A 21,592-nucleotide genomic window follows, 5' to 3' on the forward strand; every position below is an offset into this window, starting at 1 on the left:
CTAAAATAGGAAAAAACAAGGCTGGAGCAGAATCTAATGTTTAATTAAACTTAAGTAAAAAAGGCAGAGAGATGGAGATAGCAATTATAATCTCAGACAAAGCAATAGCAAAATAGACTGAATCAAAAGAGATAATTAGGGAAAATACATTTTGCTAGGAGGCACCACAGATAATGGATTAATATCAATACTTAGCATATATCCACCAAGTGGCATAGCATTCAAATTCTTGAAGAAAAAGTTAAATGAATTACTGTGGGAAATAGAGAGTAAAACTATGCCTGAAGAGGACCCCAACTCTCCCTTCCCAAACTAGATAAATTTAACTATAAAATCAGTAAGAAAAAGTTAAGAAATGAATGGGGTTTTAGAAAAGGTAGATATAGAATTATGGAGAAAATGAAAGGAAATTTACCTTTTTTTCAGTTGTATTTTGCACCTTCACAAAAACTGATCACATATTAGGGGAAAAAAAATCTTACAAACAATTGCAAAAAAGCAGAAATATTAGAGGCACCATTTTGTAACCATAATGTAATACAATTTATTCATTTAAGGGCCTCTGAAGTGTATATTAACAATTAAATGGAAATAAATAATCTGATCCTAAAGAACAAATCATAGAAACCATCATTAATAGAGGATTTGAATGACTAAATCTCAAAACAAAAAACTGAATAAAGTATAAATGATCTCTCAAAGAAGCTTTATGATAGCAAAAAAAAAAACCCTGTAAACTAAGTGGGGGTCTGTAATGTTCTGGTTAGCTTTCTGGAAAGCCTTCAGACCACCTTGGTCTCAACAGAACAATCACCAAAAGAATAGTCAGGGATAAAGTCCAAAGTTTTTATTATCTTCTTCACAGTCTGTCTCCTTCACCTGAGGCCCAGCTAGCTTTCTGGAGGCCCTCTGAAATGGGTCTTGATTTTAGTGGAGGAATGTAGAAGGCAGGAGAGCCACCAGAGGCTCTCTCAAAGTGCAGGAAGCAAGAGAACTACCAGGATGGTCTCTATCTTGAAGTCTGTCTCCCCTCCCAGATCTCTTAGCTCTTATATACTCAATTATAAGTACATCATTGTAGGTGTTAATGATGTAGAATAGGTGTCAACTTGGAGATCTATACTAAGTATTAGAGAATCATTATCTTAATTCTATTGAGTTAACATCTTGTTGTAGGATTAAATCAATTATACAGAGTTCCTGCCCTTTACATATCCTGCTTTCTTTTGTATTAGAAATATGTGGTCATTCCCTCCCTGACTTATCAGGGAAGTGAGACCCCCAAAAGGAGGTGATCACCCTCCCTGACTTCTCAGAAAGGGGGGTGAAAATACCAAAAAAGGAAGTGATCACGCCCTCCCTGATGTCTCAGGAAAGGAAGTAAAAACACTAAAAAGGAGGTGATTGCCCTCCCTAAGCCTCAGGAAGGGAGATGAAAATACCAAAGGGAAATGGGGAATCAAACTAGATTTTGTTAGCCGGTTTCTGAAGGGTCTCACTTGAAACAGGTATACTTAAATCCATCAACATGGGAGGTATTACACAAGCACATAGAAATATAACACAGGCTAGTAGTGATGTAACAAAACAATGTGAATCAACATGAGGGATTATACGTGTTCATAAGAATTAGAAATAGTCCCAAACCAATCTATTGTCTATTGCTTCATGTGTCAGGGAATCCAATGATTCCTGCAAGTTTTGAAGTCCTGCAATAGTCTCCAGCAGCCACTAGCAGGTGGCTCCTGTGTATTTCAACAACTCTCCCATATATTCCAATAGGGGTCCATCAACTGTGAAATGCCTATACAAATTAAGGTACATGAATGTCACAGAATACTGTTTTTTATAAAAAAAAATTATGTAAAAGGATGATTTCAGAAACCCTGGAAGGTTTCTACGAATTAATGCAAAAAGAAGCAAAATAAGAACTCTTTATATTATAATTTAAAAAAAGAGACAAACAACTTTTAAAGTCTTAAAAACTCTAAACATATCAATGACAAACCATGATTCCAATGAACCCATGATCAAGCATGCTACCTATCTCTTAACAGAAGTGATGGATTTAGCATACATATTGAGGAATATTTTTTCAAAGTGACCAAAAGGAGGATTTGCTTTACTTAAATAGGCATATGTTTGTTATAAGGGTTTTTTGGTTTTTGTTTTTCCATTTTGAAGAGGAAGTAGAAAGAGAAGTAGATTTTTATCACCTTAAAACAATAAAAACACAAAAAAATCTGATCATATTATTCCATGATCTGAAGCCCTTCAATGGCTTCCTATTGCTTACTGAAGAATTCTAAATTTAGTAGCTTGTCACACCTCCATTTTCAGCATTATTTCAGCATATATTTGAAAAATAAAGCAACACATGGGTATACAACAATGATAAAGGCCTAAGTAAAATGTAGATTGTCAGTAATACAAAAGAAAGAGATTTTTTAGAAAATTTAATAACTAAAATGATAGTACTCAAAGAGTTTTTTTTCAATGTTGTTAAACAAAAAAAAATCACTGGTATTTTAAAATTAATTTTAGAAATATCTGATGAGTAAATATAAAATACTATAAATACAGTAATAAATGCAACAAGGAATAAATAACACTAAATGTGCTTCATACTCAATACAATTATGCACTAACTCTTTTTTTATAATCAATGTTATTGTTATTTAGTCATTTCAGTCATGTCCAACTTTTTAGGACTCCATTTGGCAAAGATATTGAAGTAGTTTGCCATTTTTTTTCTCCAGCTCATTTTACATATGAGGAAACTCAGCCAAACAAGATTAAGTCATTTGCCTAGGGTCACTTATAACTAATAAGTGTTTGATTCTGGATTTGAACTCAAGGCCTGGCACTCTATCTGCTGTGCCACTTAGCTTTATAAGTAATATATTAACTTAATTATCACAACCTGCTCCTGAAAGCACTAAGTTCAACAGAAATGTTTCTGCTTCATCAGACACTATCATAGACCAGCAACATGTGTATCATTTGACAATACTTTCCCAAATTTGAACTTTGACTACACAATCTTTCAAGATCACTGCATTCACTGCTTTCAAGATCAATGCATTAAAAATACAGTTGATTTACAATTACCAAGATGGTCTGCTCATTAACTCCTGTAATCATCTTTTGTTCTGTCTTCTCCATATCTTTACTTATTATATGTCTTATGCTCGGTAAAATTATCCCTCTCATCCCCAAATGTTGAGGAGATAATCATCTTTTAAAAGCTTGATCAAAGGTCACCTCCTCAAACTGTAACTACATGTTCACACACATACACACACACACACACACACACACACAGATGCCCTAGCTTCTTTCTCTTCACTATGAGAAATTATTTTTCCTCCTTGATCCTTACATAAATAGTAATTTTTATTTCTTTTATACGTTTATCATAGCTTATTCTGTATTAGTTATATATCTGTGTATGTAATATATCTATTAGATGCCTTTCTTATCTTTATACTTCCTCAAGTACTTATCAAGAATGTTGTGCCATATATGTGATGAAGGTAATTATATGCAACTAAGAAAACAAATTTAACTCATCTATTTATCATGAAAATGTTATACTATTTAAAAGAGTATTTTGTCTTGATTCCATTACCTTTAGACAATCTTTTGGGAGGGCAACATGGCATCTTCATACATCTAATTCTTGGTGACGTTTTAACAATACAGCACATTTCACTTGTAATGCATGGAATCTGAAAAAGAAAAAAAAAAAACACAGTATGGTTTATCCCAGGTACTTTGTTTCTTTAAGTTGTTTTAGTTCTGCTATAAAATAATCTTCCCAAGTCATAATTGAGATGAAAAAATTACAGAGAAAACAAATAGTTTAATGTAGTCATAATACATAAATAAATTATCCTTAGAATCAAATATTGGAGACTTCTTATCTCTACTCTCTGTTCAAATAAATAGGCAACTCCATATCTGGGGAAGAAAAATCTTTAGAATGTTAAATCACATGCTCCAGAGAACTTTTATTCTTTGATGGGATAACTTTTCATTATCAGGGAGTCAAGTTTCTGATCTTTTGTCTCTTTGTATATATGTATCAGGGAATGACCTTAAAAACAGCTGACATTTGTGGGACATTTCAGATTTACAAAGTTCTAAACATCCATTAACAGCAAACTTTGGAGCCAAGGCAATACATTTTTTTATAATTTTTTAGAAATAGGTCTCAAATATATTTTATCACTTGGAAATCTGCTTGTGTTAAATGTTCCATTTTACAATAGAGTTTTATCACATCTTAGTCTGAATTATTTTATATCAGATTGTTCTCTAAAGGCCTAGCTGAAATTACCATAGAAGGAATGGAAGCTCTCTTTGGGAAGTTATGGAATCAAAATTCTAAAGCACTTAGCTGAAATGCAAATGTAGTGCGTTGTTAAAAAAAAAAAAAAAAAAAAAAGAATAAAAATGTTGACTGCCACTAAGTATCTGAAGTATGTAAAAGGGTATATTAGATAGTCCTAAGGAGAAGCATCCACTTTGCAATTTTACCTAGGTGTCTAGGCATATATAATCACAAATGCAACAAAGTAATCATTACCAAACATTGTTTAAATTTTATGTGTTTTTAAGTGAACGAAAACCAGTTAAACTGATAGGGTTTCAGTATGTATATATGACTCCAGGCATTACTTTGCCATCCCTCAATTTTTAGACTAACTACTGAGTTAAGTTACCTTCAAACCTTACCCTCATTCCTCACTATGTATTAGATAATTTAGAAAAGTTCCTCTTTCTATGGAAGCAGAGAGAGTAAAGGCAGGGACCCATGGACTCTCCCCCAAATTCCTCCAAATACCTTTAAATAATAACTCCAAACCAATTCTAGAGCAGCATAACCCATGAAAAGATGGAGTCAAATAATATTCCAGCCCAAGACCACCTAGAAAGTCAGCAAGAAAGGTCTGCTGCATCAGGGTGAGAGTGGAGCACCCCATTGCAATGCAGGTTGCATCAGCACAGACCAGACTCCAGCAAACCAAGAGCAGGCCTTGAGGTAATTGAATCAGGGTGGCTTTTAGACTTTTCAGTCCATCAATGCCAAAGACAACTTAGAAGGTTAGCAGGAAAGGTCTTTCATAGCTGGGCCCTAGTCCAACACAGGTGCCAGCACAGCCCTTGCCCATGCAAACCAGGAGCAGGTCTTGGGAGCCACTGATTCAGCAGCAGCTGCTTCCAAAGCTCCCAGTCCATAGATGATAAAGTAAGGGGTTTGAACAACTAACTGGTCAGAATGAAAGTATTAGGGGTATATTTGTAAGTACTGGGGAAGAACTTTGCCCATACTTGGAAACAGAGCCCTATTTTTAAAAAGAGTTAAGAATCAAGTAATAGGCTTGGAAAAGAAACAACAGAAAAACATTCTGACCTTGTAAAGTTACTAAAGTGACAAGGAAGATCAAAACACATAACTCAAAAGAAAACAAAGTAAAAAATAACAATACTCACATATCAAAAATCTTTTAAGAAAAATGTGAATTGGTCTCAAGCCATGGAAAGTTCAAAAAGAATTTGAAAATTAAGAGAGATAGAAGAAAAATCAGGAAGAGAAATGAAAGCAATGAAGAAAATCATGGAAAACAAGTCAACAGCTTGGTAAAGGAGACATACACAAAAAATATTGAACAAAATAACATCTTAAAAAAATGGACTAGGACAAATAGTAAAGGAAGCATAAAAAGCCAATAAGGAAAAGAATACCTTTAAAAGGCTGAATAGACCAAATGGAAAGAGAGGCAAAAAAAATTTCACCAAAGAAAGGAAAAACCTCTTTAATAAATAGAATTTGGAGATTCTGGGAAGATGGAGTAGATCAGAAAATTCTAAGTTCTCCAGATTTCCCCAGCAAACAAGACAAAATTGCACCTTGAGGCAACTGTAGAATATTTAAAAAGAAATGAATGGAGGCAGAACAGTGGTCCTTCTGGGATAATGTGAAAATATTTGAAGAAAGATGACAGGACAGAGGTTTGTCCCCTGTGAAATGTAAACACCTCTAAACTCATTATGCTGAAAGAGCAAGCAACAAAGCCCAGGGTTAGCTGAGTTGAGAGGTAGTCTCAGCCTCAGCCACAGCCACAGAAACTTTCACCTCCCAGATAGTGTGGGAAATCAGGGATCTAAGATGGGGAAGATTGAAGGAACCTGTGTTGACAAGGAGTACTAGGTCTAGCTTTACTGCTGAGATAGCCCTTGGTGAGAAGGAACTAGCACAAGGCAGGTAAGTGCAGAAGCAGTGAGGCAAGGATGCTGTTGGCTGTGGGCATTTAGAGGAAGGCAGAGTTCCTAGTTTTGGGTTCCATGCCAGAGGAGAGAACTGAAGGAGAACTTCAATTCATAGATACCATTCTCCATACCCCAGGTGTGTGATTATACCAACAATCTGCTACAAAATGAGCAGGCAAAGGAGAAAGAATTCAACCATAGAAAGTTATTATGGGAATAGAGAATGGGATTTATCTTCAGAGGAGGATACTGAAATAAGGAAGCTTCTGCTATTCAAAAGAAAAAAAATCAAATGGTCACCTGCTCCAAAAGAATTTGTAGAAGAACTTTAAAAATCAAATGAGATTGAGGAAAAACTTTTTTTAAAAAGAACAAAAGGGGGGGCAGCTAGGTGGCACAGTGGATAGAGCACCAGCCTTAAATTCAGGAGGACCCGAGTTCAAATCTGATCTCAGACACTTAACACTTCCTAGTTGTGTGACCCTGGGCAAGTCACTTAACCCCAGTCTCAAAAAAAAAAAAAATAAATTAAAAAAAAAAAGAACAAAAGGTTATGTAAAAAAGAAGATTGAGAATCTTAAAAAAGAAAATGATTCCTTAAAAGCTAGAATTGGACTAGGGAAAACCAGCAGATTGTAAAAGAACAAGGAATAATAAAACAAAATATGAAGAATGAAAAAATAGAAGAAAACATGAGACATTTAATAAGAACAGATAAGTAAGGGAAAACATAACTGAACTAACTGAAAGCTACAACCTAAAGAAAAATCCTGATATAATAATAAAAGAAAAAAATTTAAGAAAATTGTCCCAAAGTGGCAGGACAAGAGGGACAAATAGAAATAGAAAAAAGATTGATCTTATGAGGAATATCATACTTAAATTCCCAAATCCCCAAATCAAGGAGAAACTATTACAAGCAACAAGAAAAAAACAATTCAAATATGATGGAGGCACAATTAGAATCAGAGAACACCTAACAGTGCATACATTTAAAGATTGGAGGTCTTGAAACATTGTATCTCAAAGAGCAAAAAAAATTTATAAAAAAATTAGGATTGTGGCTGAAAATATCAACCAGCAAAGTTAAGTATAATCCTGAATTGAAAATACATTCAATAAATTGTCAGACTCAGGATTTTGTTGCAAAAAGACCTGAACTTAATAGAAAATATGACATATAAGATCTAAGAGAACTACATTTGTGGAAATATAAACCATATATCTAAGCTCATAATTAGTAAATGGGTAGGTAAAAAAAAAGATCAGGAATATGTTATGATTCTAAAAAGCAAAACCACGTAGAAAAAGGTAAAAATAGTAATTAGATTATACACATGAGATGCAAGAGCAAGAATTGACGCAGAAGAATTAGGTATGGAAAGAGGGCTAGTAGTTCTGGAATCCTATTTAAAGAGGGGTCAATACATACATATATCTACAAAGGTATAAATGTCTTCTAAATTCATAAAGAAATAAAAGGGAGGAGGGAATGGTATAGAAGAGTATGCAGATAATTAAGAATGGAATAAAGAGGAAGGAAAAGAGTGGAAGGAAAGGATAGAAGAGGATAAGGAAGGGATCTTTGGATAGGGAAAGTAGGTTAAGTAATAGCAAGGCAAGGTAATGGGTAGAAGGACAGAAATCAAGATATTTATACAGGAGTAGAATCTATTAGAAAAAAAGTGGGGGTAGTAATCATTGACCTCAAATAAAGATAAAGTTAAAATAAATTAAATCAAAAGAGAAAAAAATAGGAAACTACACTGTCAGCTATATTAATCACTATTGTTTTAGACTATTAAAAAAGTTGGAATATTGCTGTGGTGTATGAAATGAAGGGTGGATTTAGAAAAATATGAAAATTGGACTTAAGAAGGATGAGCTATCCACCTCCAGAGAAATGAAGGGCAAACAAGCATAGTTTAACTTTACATAGAGGTGGATGAGTGTATATGTGTTATGACATAGAGTGTATATCCTATGTACATGTATGTATATATACATACATATATAAATATTTCTGTACTTCACTGTAGTGTGCTTGGGGGAAGTGGAAGGCGGGAAGGAAAATAGAAATTTATCCTTTTCTATTTTGAACCATCTCTTATGTTTGGCTGTGCACATAACAATGTTATTTTTCTTTTTTATTTTTAATTTAAAAATTTTTTTCCTGTTTTGTATTTAAGTTTTAAATAAGTAAATACATACATTAAAAAAACAAAATTGACCAAATGAAAAAGAAGATACAAAAGCTCACTAAAGAAAATATTTCCTTAAAAATTAGAATTGAGTAAATGGAAACTAATGACTTTATGAGAAATCAAAAATAATAATTCAAAGCCAAAAGAGTGAAAAAAAATAGAAGACAGTGCAAAATATTTTACTGGAAAAATAAATGACCTGGAAAATAGATCCAGGAGACAATACTTAAAAATTATTGACTATCTGAAAGTCATGATGAAAAAAGAAAAAAAAAGTCTGGACACCACCTTTAAGATATATTCTTAATCAAACAAGGGACAGAGGCAATTAGAAAAAATAAAGTCGATAACTGATTACATGAAAATAAAAAGCTTCTGCACAGAAAACATTATCCTAGGATAAGAAGGAAGTGATCAAGCAGAAAAAAACCTTTTCTGTAAGATTTCTTATCTCATTTTCATACACATATAAGATGTAACACATCTGTGTAAACACACACACACAGAGACATATACACACATATAAGCCATTCTATAACAGGTAAGGGGTCAAAGCATATGAACAAATAGTTGTCAAAAGAATGATTACAAAGTTCACAATCCAATGAAAGAATGTGCCAAGTCAAATGTAAATCCAAGCAACTCTGAGGTTTCACCTTTCAAAAATAACAAATATGACAATATTTTATTTTGGAGAATTGTGGAATGATAGTTGTTCTAATAGACTGTTGATGGAGGTATGTAATAATCCAATTATTTTAGAAAATATTTTGGGATTATGCAAATAAAGGAACTAAAACTTAAACCACTGACTCCATTACTGGGTTTATACCCTAAGGAAGTCATTGATAAATCAAAAGCTCCCATAAACACAAAAATATTTATAGAAGCACTTTTTGTGACAGTAAAAAAAAATAATAATTAGGGAATGGCTAAACACATGAGTATAATGGAGTATTGTTGTGAAATGAAGAATATAGAAAAGTATGGAAGAGCTAAACAAATTGATACAGAATGAAGTAGGCATAGCCAAGAAAACAATATTTATAGTAACAATAACAATGTAAATGGAATAACCACACACAAAAAAAATCAAAAGTGAATATGGCAAAATTATTAAGTTTAAGCATGATTCAAATGAGATATATAAGATACTCTCAAACCACACACCCCTTCAGGAAGGTGTTCTATAAGTATTACACACTGTATATATTTTCTTGGACTTCTTCTAATCCAATGATTAATTTTATTTCCCCCACATTTTTGCCTTTAAAAATGCTACTTATTACATAGGAAAGTTCTCTTAGAGGGGGAGAGGAGGGAAATTATGGAAATTGATGAAATAAAACACAAAAGACAAACAATTTTTTAAAAGAAAAAGTACATATTCTCATTCTTATATGAACCAGAAAAAAAAGAGAGGCTGATTGTAACACACTTAAAACACACACATACACACACATTCAATTAGGTATAAGAATATGTCAAACTCAATTGAAAAAAATTCAGTATTGAAGTGATAGGGTGGGGGGGAGAAATAGTTAAAAGTGAGTTTAGTCCTGTGGACAGAATAGTCATAAACTAACTTCCCTCATATTGTCAGGAGGATTTAAAAACGGGGAAAAAGAAAAGATGGAACCTAAGAGTACCAATCAATTGAGAATTGGTTCATTTTATTGTGTCATGTAAATGTAATGAAATATTGTGCTGTTAGATTTCATAGAATCCTGAGAAGCATAAACAGATAAAGAGGAGTGAACTGAAACCAGAAAAGAAATTTATATAGTGACAACATTGTAAAGAGAAAAAAAAAGATGAAAGAATTAAGAAGTTTGATCAAAGCAATGGAAAACAAACACATCTCCAAAGAACTTATGATAGTCTCAACTTCTGGAGGGAGACATATACATATGTACATATATACACACACATATATCTGGACATGGAAACTCTGATGGTTATTTTTGCTTGGCTTTCCTTATTTATTATGAGGACTTTCCTTCATTTTTTTATTGTACAGCTCAGGAAATTGGAGGGGTTTTCCAGGATTAGCAATGGTGATGTCAAAAAAAAAAAAAAAAAAAAAAAAAAAAAGAAGAAGACAAAGAAGAGGGCCAGGGTATTGAAACATTTTTACAAATACAGAAAGACTAGAAGGAAATTAACATAAAGACAGTTTGGAAAGATGTTTCACAAATTTATTATGTATTTAAAAAGCAGTTTGTATGGAAAATATTCCTGATTTTAGAGGTTTTCTTTTGGAATTCACATTCTGGTTTTAGTTGACTTTTCCCATCTTGATTGTACATTACTTGCCTTCCAGCCATCCAAATTGGCCTATTTGATTTCTTTTAAATGGCAAAAAGAAGAAAGAAATTTACACAATAACTTTATTATATATTTAAAAGGAATAGAAAATTGCACATAATAGATTTCATTTGTGATCATCTTTTGCATTATATTTTGTTATGGGAATCCTTATTTTATTACATAACTTAAAAATTAAATAAGTAATTTTTAAAAATGGCATTCCATCTTCTATCTGCACACATTTTTATAGGTTGTATCCTATACCTGGAACTTCTACTTCTGCTTCTAAGAACTCCTAGCTTCCTTTAACTCTCAGCACAAATTGTTCAGTTGTTTTTCAGTTATGTCTGACGCTTCATGACTCCATTTGGGACTTTCTTAGAAAAAGGTTTGCCTTTGCTTTCTCCAGTTCATTTTACAGATGAAGAAACTGAGGCAGCCAGAGTAAAATAATATACCCAGGGTCACACAGCTAGTAAGTATTTGAAGTCAAATTGGAACTCAGGAAAATGGGTCTTTCTAACTTTAGACCTGGCATTCTATCTGTTGCACCACTTAGTTCTCCATTAGCATAAATACCACCTTCAAAATTAGGCCTTTTCAGATATACCCCAGTTACTATTTTCACTGAAAAAACTTTGCATTTATATTTACATATGTAAATAATTATACATACACATACACATTTATAAACATGCATATGCATCTTGTGCACAGAAAATAGTTACGTTTCTAGAAAGGAATAACTTTTTTCCTTTTTGTCTTTTGTATTTCCAATATTTAGCAAAGTGCTGGAGATGAGATAGACACAAAATTAATATTGATTTTCACCACAAAGAGCCTTTATTCAGATCTTATAATCTATTACTATGTGTGTATATATGTGTATATATATATATATACACATACATACATATATATGTATATATATATATGCACATCTTGTTTTCAAAACCAAGTAGATTTCAAACAGAAATCCAATTAAGTTCAGTTGATTTAAAATTAAATGTAATTTATCTTACATTGTGAAATAAGACAAGTTATGGGAATTTTTTTTTAATTCACTGTGAAATATTTACAAGGTCCATTAGTAGTCACTTAACTTGATTTAATTTTTTTCTTTTTATACTTGGTATAGTTTATCATCTGAGTGTAATTTGAACTTTATTCTCAAGTTAAGTGAAGGGAATTTTATTTAAATCTTTTAATTTTAAACAATACTTCATTTAACAAAGTCATATACAGAAATTTTTTAATTATACACATACATAATATATTTTAAAATAATAGCTTCTATGCTATTATAACTATTTGATCTATCTCAAACTTGGCTCAAAACATTCTCTTTTATTAGAGAGCTTATTAGCAACTTCATTCTCTTAGCAATAGGGACAAAGTAAGTAATTTTCTAAGGACAAAAAAATAAGAACTATGGAACTGAACTTAAATCAGACAATAAGGCTGATGAAAATAACTTTTCTGGTATGTCAAAACTTTTTACTGTGATGAACAATTACGTTGTTAAAAATAGTATTTTTAGTTTATTTATTTAGGTTATGTTACTTTTGTAAACAATGGGTCAGAACCCACATTTCCCATGTAAAATGGTAAATGGAAATATGAAAATATGTGAGGCTAAAATGCATTCTTTGAAGTTAATCAAATAATAGGACACAATTCTGTTTTAGGTCACCACAAGAAGCAAAGCAGGAAATCATTGTTTGAATAAAGCCACCTACAGGCAAAGTGGAATATCACATTGTAGCTATTAGAGTTAACAGAAATGCCTGTGCCAATATAAAAGGTTCTGAGTTTTGAATATGAAGCTCTTTAGTTATTTCATAAATTCCTGTGGTTTAACAAAAATGAATAGATAGCTGGACAGGACTAGATGTCAGAAAAATACATAACATTTAGAAAAGATACACTAAAGAACTCTTCTGATTTCCAGGGGCAGAGTTAAGATGGTAGAGACAACACACATTTCTCTCTGACCTTCTCTACAACTCTTATACTAATTACGAAATCTAGCTTCTGAAGTAGCTTTGGACTGGCAGAATCACAAATATTGGGAGTGCAACAAATTATCCCCAAAAGATAATTTTGAAGATCACCAGAAAAGGTCTGTTCCAATTGGAAACAGGAAAGAGGCAGCCTAATACAAACAGCTGACCATAACACCAGCGGTGACAGCTCAGAGTTCCGGTGGTGCAGTCCCCGTGAGGTGGTGGAGTCTCTGTGTGGCAGTGCAGACTCCACATGGTAGAAAATCTATGAGAGGAAACAGACCAAAAAAGATTTGTTTCAATTGGAAATGGGAAGGAGGCAGCCTAACACAAATGGCTGACCACAAACACCAGTGGTGACAGCTCAGAGTCCCTGGGCACTGCTGACTCCCCCGGCATTGCTGACTCAGCTGGGCAGCACAGACTCCTCATAATACAGAATCCACAGGGAGGAATCTACAGGATTCTATAGCTGTGTGGGTTACTCTGCCCTGGTTGCAACCCAGTAGATCAGTAGAGAAGTTAGAAAAAGTCCAGCACAAACACAAAAGTTAGAGTGAACCCCCAAACACCAGAATCTCAGGGGACCTGGCCACACCTACCCAGCACCAGAAGTGAAGCAGCACTGACCCAACACAGCTGCAGCTGCTTGGAAAACATCACCCACCCTAAAGGCAGACCTCAACTTAAAAAAAAAAAAAAAATGAGTAAAAAAAATAAAGAAAGTCTCTAACAATAGACAACTTTTATGGCCAAAGAGGAGAAAAGATTTCACACCCTTAGACTAAAGGTAGATCGTCTCTAGATGAAGCCCCAAAAGGCAAAATAACCTTGTCCCCATCACACAAGGCTCTCCTAGAAGAAATTAAAAAGGATCTTAAAAGAGAACTAGAAAAAATGGGGGAAGGAAATGAAAATTTTTGCAAGAGGCTTTGGAAAAGGCAACACATAAACTATTTGAAGAAAATTCACTACAAAATAGACTTAGTGAAATGGAAAAAGCATAGAACTCATTAAAAGATAGATTTCATAAAATGGAAAAAGAGAGCAACTCCCAGAAAAACAGAATTTGTGAAACAGAAAAAGAAAGGTGTTACTTTAAAAATAGCATTTGTAAAATGGAAAAAATTTCTATAGAACAAAACAACTCATTTAAAAATTCAATTGGACAAATACAAAAAGAAGTAAATAAAAAAGTAAATGAAGAAAATAATTCACTAAAATTCAGAATTGAACAAATGGGAATAAATGACTCCATGAGACACAAGAATCAGTCAAGCAAATGAAAAAATAGAAAAAAATGTATGAATTGTTTTTTTCTGGCTGCTTGCAATATTATTTCCTTGCTCTGATAGTTCTCTAATTTAGCCACAATATTCCTTGGGATTATAATTTTGGGGTCTCTTTCAGGAGGTATTCAGTGAATTCTTTCAATGGTCATTTTGCCTTCTATTTTTATATCTGGGCAGTTCTTTTTAATGATTTTCTGAAAGATAGTATCTAGGCTCCTTTTTTCATTGTGCATTTCAGGGAGTCCAATAATCCTTAGATTGTCTCTCCTAGATCTATTTTCCAAGTCAGTTATTTTCTCAGGTATTTTACATTTGATGAAAAGACCCAAGCTAAACAAAAAATCTGACTTCCAAATACAGAACTCAAGAGAAGCATTAAAAGGTAAAAAGAAAAAAAAAAACTCTTGAGAAATGTATTTCTGTTATGGGTATACATTGAGAGTACATGTATAATCTGATTTTATTGTTATAATATTAAAAAAACTAGAGATGGAAAGGAGATTGTGACAGAAAAAAAGGGGAAAGTGGAGATAAAATGAGAGAAATTGCATCTTGGAAGATGCAAAGAAAACATATTATAATTGAAGGAAAGAAGAAAAGGTAATGAATATTGTGTGAATCTTACTCTCATCAGATTTAGCCCAAAGAAAGAATATTAGATATATTAGATTTATCTGAGAAACATTTCTCATCTTATAGAAACATAGGAGGAGAAAGGGAAAAAGGGAAAGGTTAAGCTAAATAGAAGGGAAAAGAGAAATAGTAGGGGAAAGGTATAAAAAAGAAGAAGGGGTTTCTAAAGGGGGAGGACTAATTAAGGCAAGTAATGCTCATAAGTAAAATTCTAGGGAGGAGGGAAAGAAGAAAAGGAAAGAGAAAAGTATAATGTGGGGTTAATAAGATGGCAGGAAATACAGAATTAGTAGTTTTAACTGTAAATGTGAATGGGGTGAACTCTCCCATAAAATGTAAGTGGATAGCAGACTGGATTAAAAGCCAGAATCCTACAATATGTTGTTTACAAGAAACACATTTAAAGCAGAGTGATACATACAGAGTAAAGGCGGGGTCAGAAACTCTTATGCTTCTGGTGAAGTAAAAAAAAGCAGGGATAGTCATCCTGATCTCAGTTCAAGCAAAAGCAAAAACTGATCTAATTAAAAGAGCTAAGGAAGGAAGCTATATCTTACTAAAGAGTGCCATAGGTAATGGAGCAATATCAATATTAAGTATATATGCACCAAGTGGTATACCATCTAAATTCCTAAAGGAGAAATTAAGAGAGTTGCAAGAAGAAATAGGCAGCAAAACTAAAATAGTGGGGGATCTCAACCTTGCACTCTTAGAACCAGAAAAATCAAACCACAAAATAAATAAAAAAGAAGTTAAATAGGTAAATAGAATACTAGAAAAACTAGATATGATAGATCTTTGGAGACAAATGAATGGAGACAAAAAGGTGTACACTTTCTTCTCAGCAATTCATGGAACCTATACAAAAATAGACCATATATTAGGACATAAAGACCTCAAAATCAAATGAAGAAAGGCAGAAATAGTAAATGCATTTTTTTCAGATCATGATGCAATAAAAATTACATTCAATAAAGGGCCAGGGGAAAATAGACCATAAAGAAATTGGAAACTAAATAATCTCATCCTAAAGAATGAATGGATGAAACAGCAAATCATAAACACAATCCATCATTTCATCCAAGAGAATGACAATAATGAGACAACATGCCAAAATCTGCAGAATTCAGGCAAAGCAATAATAAGGGGAAATTTTATATCTCTAAATGCTTACTTGCATAAAATACATAAAGAGAAGTTCAATAATTGGACTTGCAACTAAAAAAAACCTAGAAAAAAAAAACCAAATTAAAAATCCCCAATCAAATACCAAACTTGAAATTCTAAAAATAAGAGAGAAATAAAATTGAAACTAAAAAACACTATTGAATCAATAAATAAAACTAAAAATTGGTTTTATGAAAAAAAAAAAAACGAACAAAATAGATACACCTTTTTGATTGACACATTCCCAATAAAAGCAGGAGTGAAACAAGTTTGCCCACTATCACCATTGCTATTCAGTATTGTACTAGAAATGCTAGCCTTGGCAATAAGAGAAGAAAAAGAGATTAAAGGAATTAAGGTAATGAGGAAACCAAATTATTACTCTTTGCAAAAGATATACTTAGAGAACCCCAGAGAATCAAATAAAAAGCTATTAGACATAATCTACAACTTTAGCAAAGTTGCAGGATACAAAATAAATCCACATAAATCATCAGCATTCTTATACATCACTAACAAAATCTAACAGTAAGAGATACAAAGAGAAATTCCATTTTAAATAATATTTGGGAAAGTCAAGAACTATATAAGCAAAACTACCAAACACTTTCCACACAAATAAAGTCAGCTCTAAGCAATTTGAAAAATATCAAGTGCTCTTGGATAGGTCAAGCAAATATAATAAAGATGACAATATTCCCTAAATTAATCTATTTATTTAGTGCTATACCAATCAAGATCCCAAAAACTATTTTACTGACCTAGAAAAAAATTTTTAAAATGCATCTGGAAGAACAAATGGTCAAGAATTTCAAAGGAATTAATGAAGAGTAAAGCAAATGTAGGTTGTCTAACTGTACCATATCTAAAATTATATTATAAAGCATCAGTCATTAAAACCATTTGGTACTGGCTAAGAAATAGAGAATTGAGCAGTGGAATAGGTTAGGTTCACAGAACAAAATAGCCAATGGCTATAACAATCTAATATTTAACAAACCCAAAGGTCTCACCTTTTAGGATAAGAATTCACTATTTGACAAAAACTACTGGGAAAATTGGAAACTAGTATGGCAGAAACTAGGCATAGACCCACATCTAACACCATATACCAAGATAAGGTCAAAATTAGTTCATGATCTAGATATAAAGAATGATATTTTAAACAAACTAGAAGAATATAGGATAGCTTACTTCTCAGATTTGTGGAGGAGGAAGGAATTTGTGACCAAAGAAGAACTAGAGATCATTATTGATCACGAAATAGATAATTTTGATTATATTAAGTTAAAAAGTTTTTGTACAAACAAAACTAATACAGAAAAGAATAGAAGGGAAGCAATAGAAGGGAAACATTTTTACATCCAAAGGATCTGATAAAGGCCTCATTTCTAAAATATATAGAGAATTGACTCAAATTTATAATAGTTCAAGTCATTCTCCAATTGATAAATAGCCAAACGATATGAACAAATTTCAGATGAAAAACTGAAACTATTTGTAGCCACATGAAAAGGTGCTCCAAATCACTATTGATCAGAGAAATGCAAATTAAAATAACTCTGAGACACCACTATACACCTGTCAGATTGGCTAAGATGACAAGAAAATATAATGCTGAATGTTGGAGGGGATGTGGGAAAACTGGAATACTGATACATTGTTGGTGGAACTGTGAATAACTCCAACCATTCTGGAGAACAGTTTGGAACTATGCTCAAAAAGTTATTAAACTGTGCATACCCTTTGATCCAGCAGTGTTACTACTGGGCTTATATCCCAAAGAGATTTTAAAGGAGGGAAAGGGTAAGAAACTGGAAACTGAGTGGATGCCCATTAATTGGAGAATGGCTGAATAAATTATGGTATATGAATGTTATGGAATATTATTGTTCTGTAAGAAATGACCAGCAGGATTGTTTCTGAGAGGCCTGGAGAGACTTACATGAACTGAAGCTGAGTAAAATGAGCAGGACCAGGAGATCATTGTATATGGCAACAAGAAGACTGATGGACGTGGCTCTCTTCAACATTGAGATGATTCAAACCACTTCCAGTTGTGCAGTGATGAAGAGAGCCATCTATACCCAGAGAGAGAACTGTGAAAACAGAGTTTGGAACACAACACAACATTCTCATTCTCTGTTGTTATTTGCTTGCGTTTTCCAGAAGCTGCAGATCACTCTCTGGGAGGAGATCTGCTGTGTCAACTCAAATCTCTCAGACAGATTCTTCTTCCTGTAGAGAACCGTTGTCTCCAGACAGTTGCCGTTAACTTTCGTCCAGAGAAGTGACTTCCCTTCCTGCAGAGAGCCACGTCAAGCCTGGTCTAGAGCAGAGACTGACTTTTTTCCCCCAGAGCTGCCCTCTTTATCCTCCCAGAGAATGGGCATGGGATAATGCAAGGGCTTCTGGGAAGAACCACTTCAACCAATGAACTTGCTCCTCCCAAGCACACAAGCTCTTCCCCAGGAATTCACAAGTCAAACTCCCAGGAAAGGCCGGAACTAGAAAATTGTCAAGTACTGACTTAGCACTTAGTAAGAATCTAACCCTCATCTATTCAATAACAGGATTTCATTCAATGATCTCTGAAATCTATTCCAACAATTACATTCAATGACTCCATAACAGGAAATGACTCCATTATAATAAAAAAGATTAGAAGATGGGCCAAATGCAAGCAGGCCAACAGATGCCAAGTGCAGGCAGGGCAGACAGGGACTGGGGGGAGGGGGTGAGGAGGTGGGGGAGAAGGTTCTGTGGGTGGAGTATCTACAGGGAGGAATCTACAGCAGTGTTGGCTACTCTGCTATAGCCAACAATAAATCCACATAAATCATCAGCATTTTTTTATATCACTAACAAAAACCAACAGCAAGAGATAAAAAGAGAAATTCCATTTAAAATAACTGTTGATAGTATAAAATATTTGACAATCTATCTATTAAGGGAAAGTCAGGAACTATATGAGCAATTATGTACAAAACACTTTCCACACAAATAAAGTCAGATCTAAACAACTGGAAAAATATAAAATGCTCCTGGATAGGTTGGGTGAATATTATATAAAGATGACAATACTACCTAAACTAATTTATTTATTTAGTGCTATACCAATCAAATTCCCAAGAAACCATTTTACTGACCTAGAAAAAATAACAACAAAATTCATCTGGAAGAACAAAAGGTCAAGAATTTCAAAAGAATTAATGAAAAAATATAAATGAAGGTGGCCTATCTGGACGAGATCTAAAACTATATTATAAAGCAGCAGTCATTAAAACCATTTGATATTGGCTTAGAAACAGACTAGTTGATCAGTGGAATAGGTTAGGTTCACAGGACAAAATTGTCAATAACTATAGCAATCTAGTGTTTGAAAAACACAAATGCTTTTGGGATAAGAATTCACTGTTTGACAAAAATTGCTGGGAAAATTGGAAACTAGTATAGCAGAAACTAGGCATTGTTCCATACCTAACACCGTATACCAAGATAAGATCAAAATGGGTTCATGATCTAGACATAAAAAAATTATATTATAAACAAATTAGAAGAACATAGAATAGTTTACCTTTCAGATCTTTGGAGGAGGAAGGAATTTGTGACCAAAGAAGAACCAGAGATCATTACTGATCACGAAATAGATAATTTTGATTATATTTTGTTAAATGTTTTTGTACAAACAAAACTAATGCAGACAAGAATAGAAGGGAAGAAATACATTGGGAAAACATTTTGACATTCAAAGGTTTTGTTAAAGCCTCATTTCTAAAATATAAACAGAATTGACCAAAATTTATAAGAATTCAATCTAGTCTTCAATTTATAAATGGTCAAAGGATATAAACAGACAATTTTCAGATGAAGAAATTTAAATATTTCTAGTCACATGAAAATGTTCTAAATCACTTTTGATCAGAGAAATGCAAATTATGACAATTCTGAGATACTACTACATACCTCTCAGATTGGCTAAGATGACAGGAAAAAAATAATGATGATTATTGGAGGGGATGCGGGAACACTGGGACACTGATGCATTGTTGGTGGAATTGTGAATGGATCCAGCCATTCTGGAGAGTAGTTTGGAACTATGCTCAAAAAGTTATCAAACTGTGCATACCCTTTGACCCAGAAATGTTTCTAATGGACTTACATCCCAAAGAGATCTTAAAGGAAGGAAAGGGACCCACATGTGCAAAAATGTTTGTGGCAGCCCTCTTTATAATGGTTAGAAACTGGAAATTGAATGGATGCCCATCGAATGGAGAATGGCTGAATAAATTATGGTATATGAATACTATGGAATGCTATTGTTCTGTAAGAAACGACCAATAGGATGATTCAGAGTGGCCTGGAGAAACTTACATGAACTGATACTAAATGAAATGAGCAGAACCAGGAGATAATTATACACAGCAAGAACAAGATTATATGATGTTCAATTTTGATGGATGTGGCTCTCTTCAACAATGAGGTGATTCAAACTAGTTCTAATTTTCAGTAAAGAGAGCCATCTACACCCAGAGAGAGGACTAAGGGAACTGAGTGTGGTTCACAACACCATTTTAACTCTTTTTGTTGTTGTTTGCTTGCATTTTATTTTGCTTCTTTTTTTTTTTTTTTTGTCATAGCTTCTAATCATATCCTGGTCTATCTTCTCTTTTCTCTCTATTGTACTTCATTTGGTGAGCTCATTAGTTCTCACAGATTTAATTACTATTTCTATGCTGACAATTCCCATATGTACTTATCCTGTCTCAACTTCTCTGCTGACCTCCACTCTCACATCTTTGTCTTTTAAACTTCTCAAACTGAATGTTTAGTGGACATCTTAAAACTTATGTCCAAAACAAAACTCATTATATTTCCTTATGTTTTCCCCTTTATTTTCCCCTATCACCTCCTAACTTTCCTATTACCTCAGGCTCACAAATTAGGGTTCATCCCCACCATCTTTCATTTCCTAGATCTAATCTATTGTCATGACCTGTATATTTCGCCTTTGCATCATATCTTGAATATTATCTCCTTTTTTTCTTCTCTGATCCTGTAATCACTCTGGTGCAGGCTCTCATCACCTCTTATCTGGACTACTGCAATAGCTGCTGGTTAGTTTCCATCTCAAATATCTCCCCTTTCCAATTTATCCTCTATTTAGCCAATAAAGTAATTTTCCTAAAATGCAGGTCCAATCATGTCACATCCTTAGTCAATAAATTCCCCTAGCTTCTTATTGCCTCCAGGATTAAATCTAAAAATGGATGTGATATTCAATGGTTTGGCATCCAAAGACCTTCCTAACCTAACTTCCTCCTACTTTTCCACTTTACTGCCCACTATATTGTTCCTGTGACACCAGTCTTCTGATTGTTCCATAAACAAGACATTCTATCTCTCAATTCTCACCATTTTTTCTGGCTGTCCCCTATCACTTCTTAACTCTGCCTACTTTCCTCCTTGGCTTTTTAAAAATTCCAACTAAAGTCCCATCTTTTCCAGGAAATCTTCCTTAACCCCTCTTAATTCTAGTGCTCTCTTTCTCTATTAACTATTTCTTATTTATCTTGAATATAGCGTGTTTTATATATATTTGTTTGACTCTTTTCTTCTTTCTAAGACTCTTATGCTCCTTGAGGGCAGGGACTGTATTTTGCCTCTTAGCACAGTGCCTGACACAGAGTAGGTGTTTAATAAA

General features: G+C 33.4%; 1 protein-coding gene across 8 annotated transcripts in view; it reads right to left on the reverse strand.

Annotated features, from left to right (window-relative positions):
• MEIKIN (meiotic kinetochore factor) overlaps positions 1–21,592 on the reverse strand; it is a 130,546-nt gene that overhangs the window by 17,468 nt on the left and 91,486 nt on the right. For all 8 annotated transcript variants that reach the window (XR_012485485.1, XM_074285134.1, XM_074285133.1 and 5 more), the window contains one exon: positions 3,632–3,731. Coding sequence is in view for 7 of the 8 variants with exons in the window: in XM_074285134.1 (XP_074141235.1) it covers positions 3,632–3,731 (100 nt within the window). In the remaining variant the exon portion in view is untranslated. The remainder of the gene's footprint in view (positions 1–3,631; positions 3,732–21,592) is intronic.

The sequence above is a fragment of the Sminthopsis crassicaudata genome, chromosome 2 (assembly GCF_048593235.1).
Source record: "Sminthopsis crassicaudata isolate SCR6 chromosome 2, ASM4859323v1, whole genome shotgun sequence".
NCBI classification, from domain to species: Eukaryota; Metazoa; Chordata; class Mammalia; order Dasyuromorphia; family Dasyuridae; genus Sminthopsis; species Sminthopsis crassicaudata.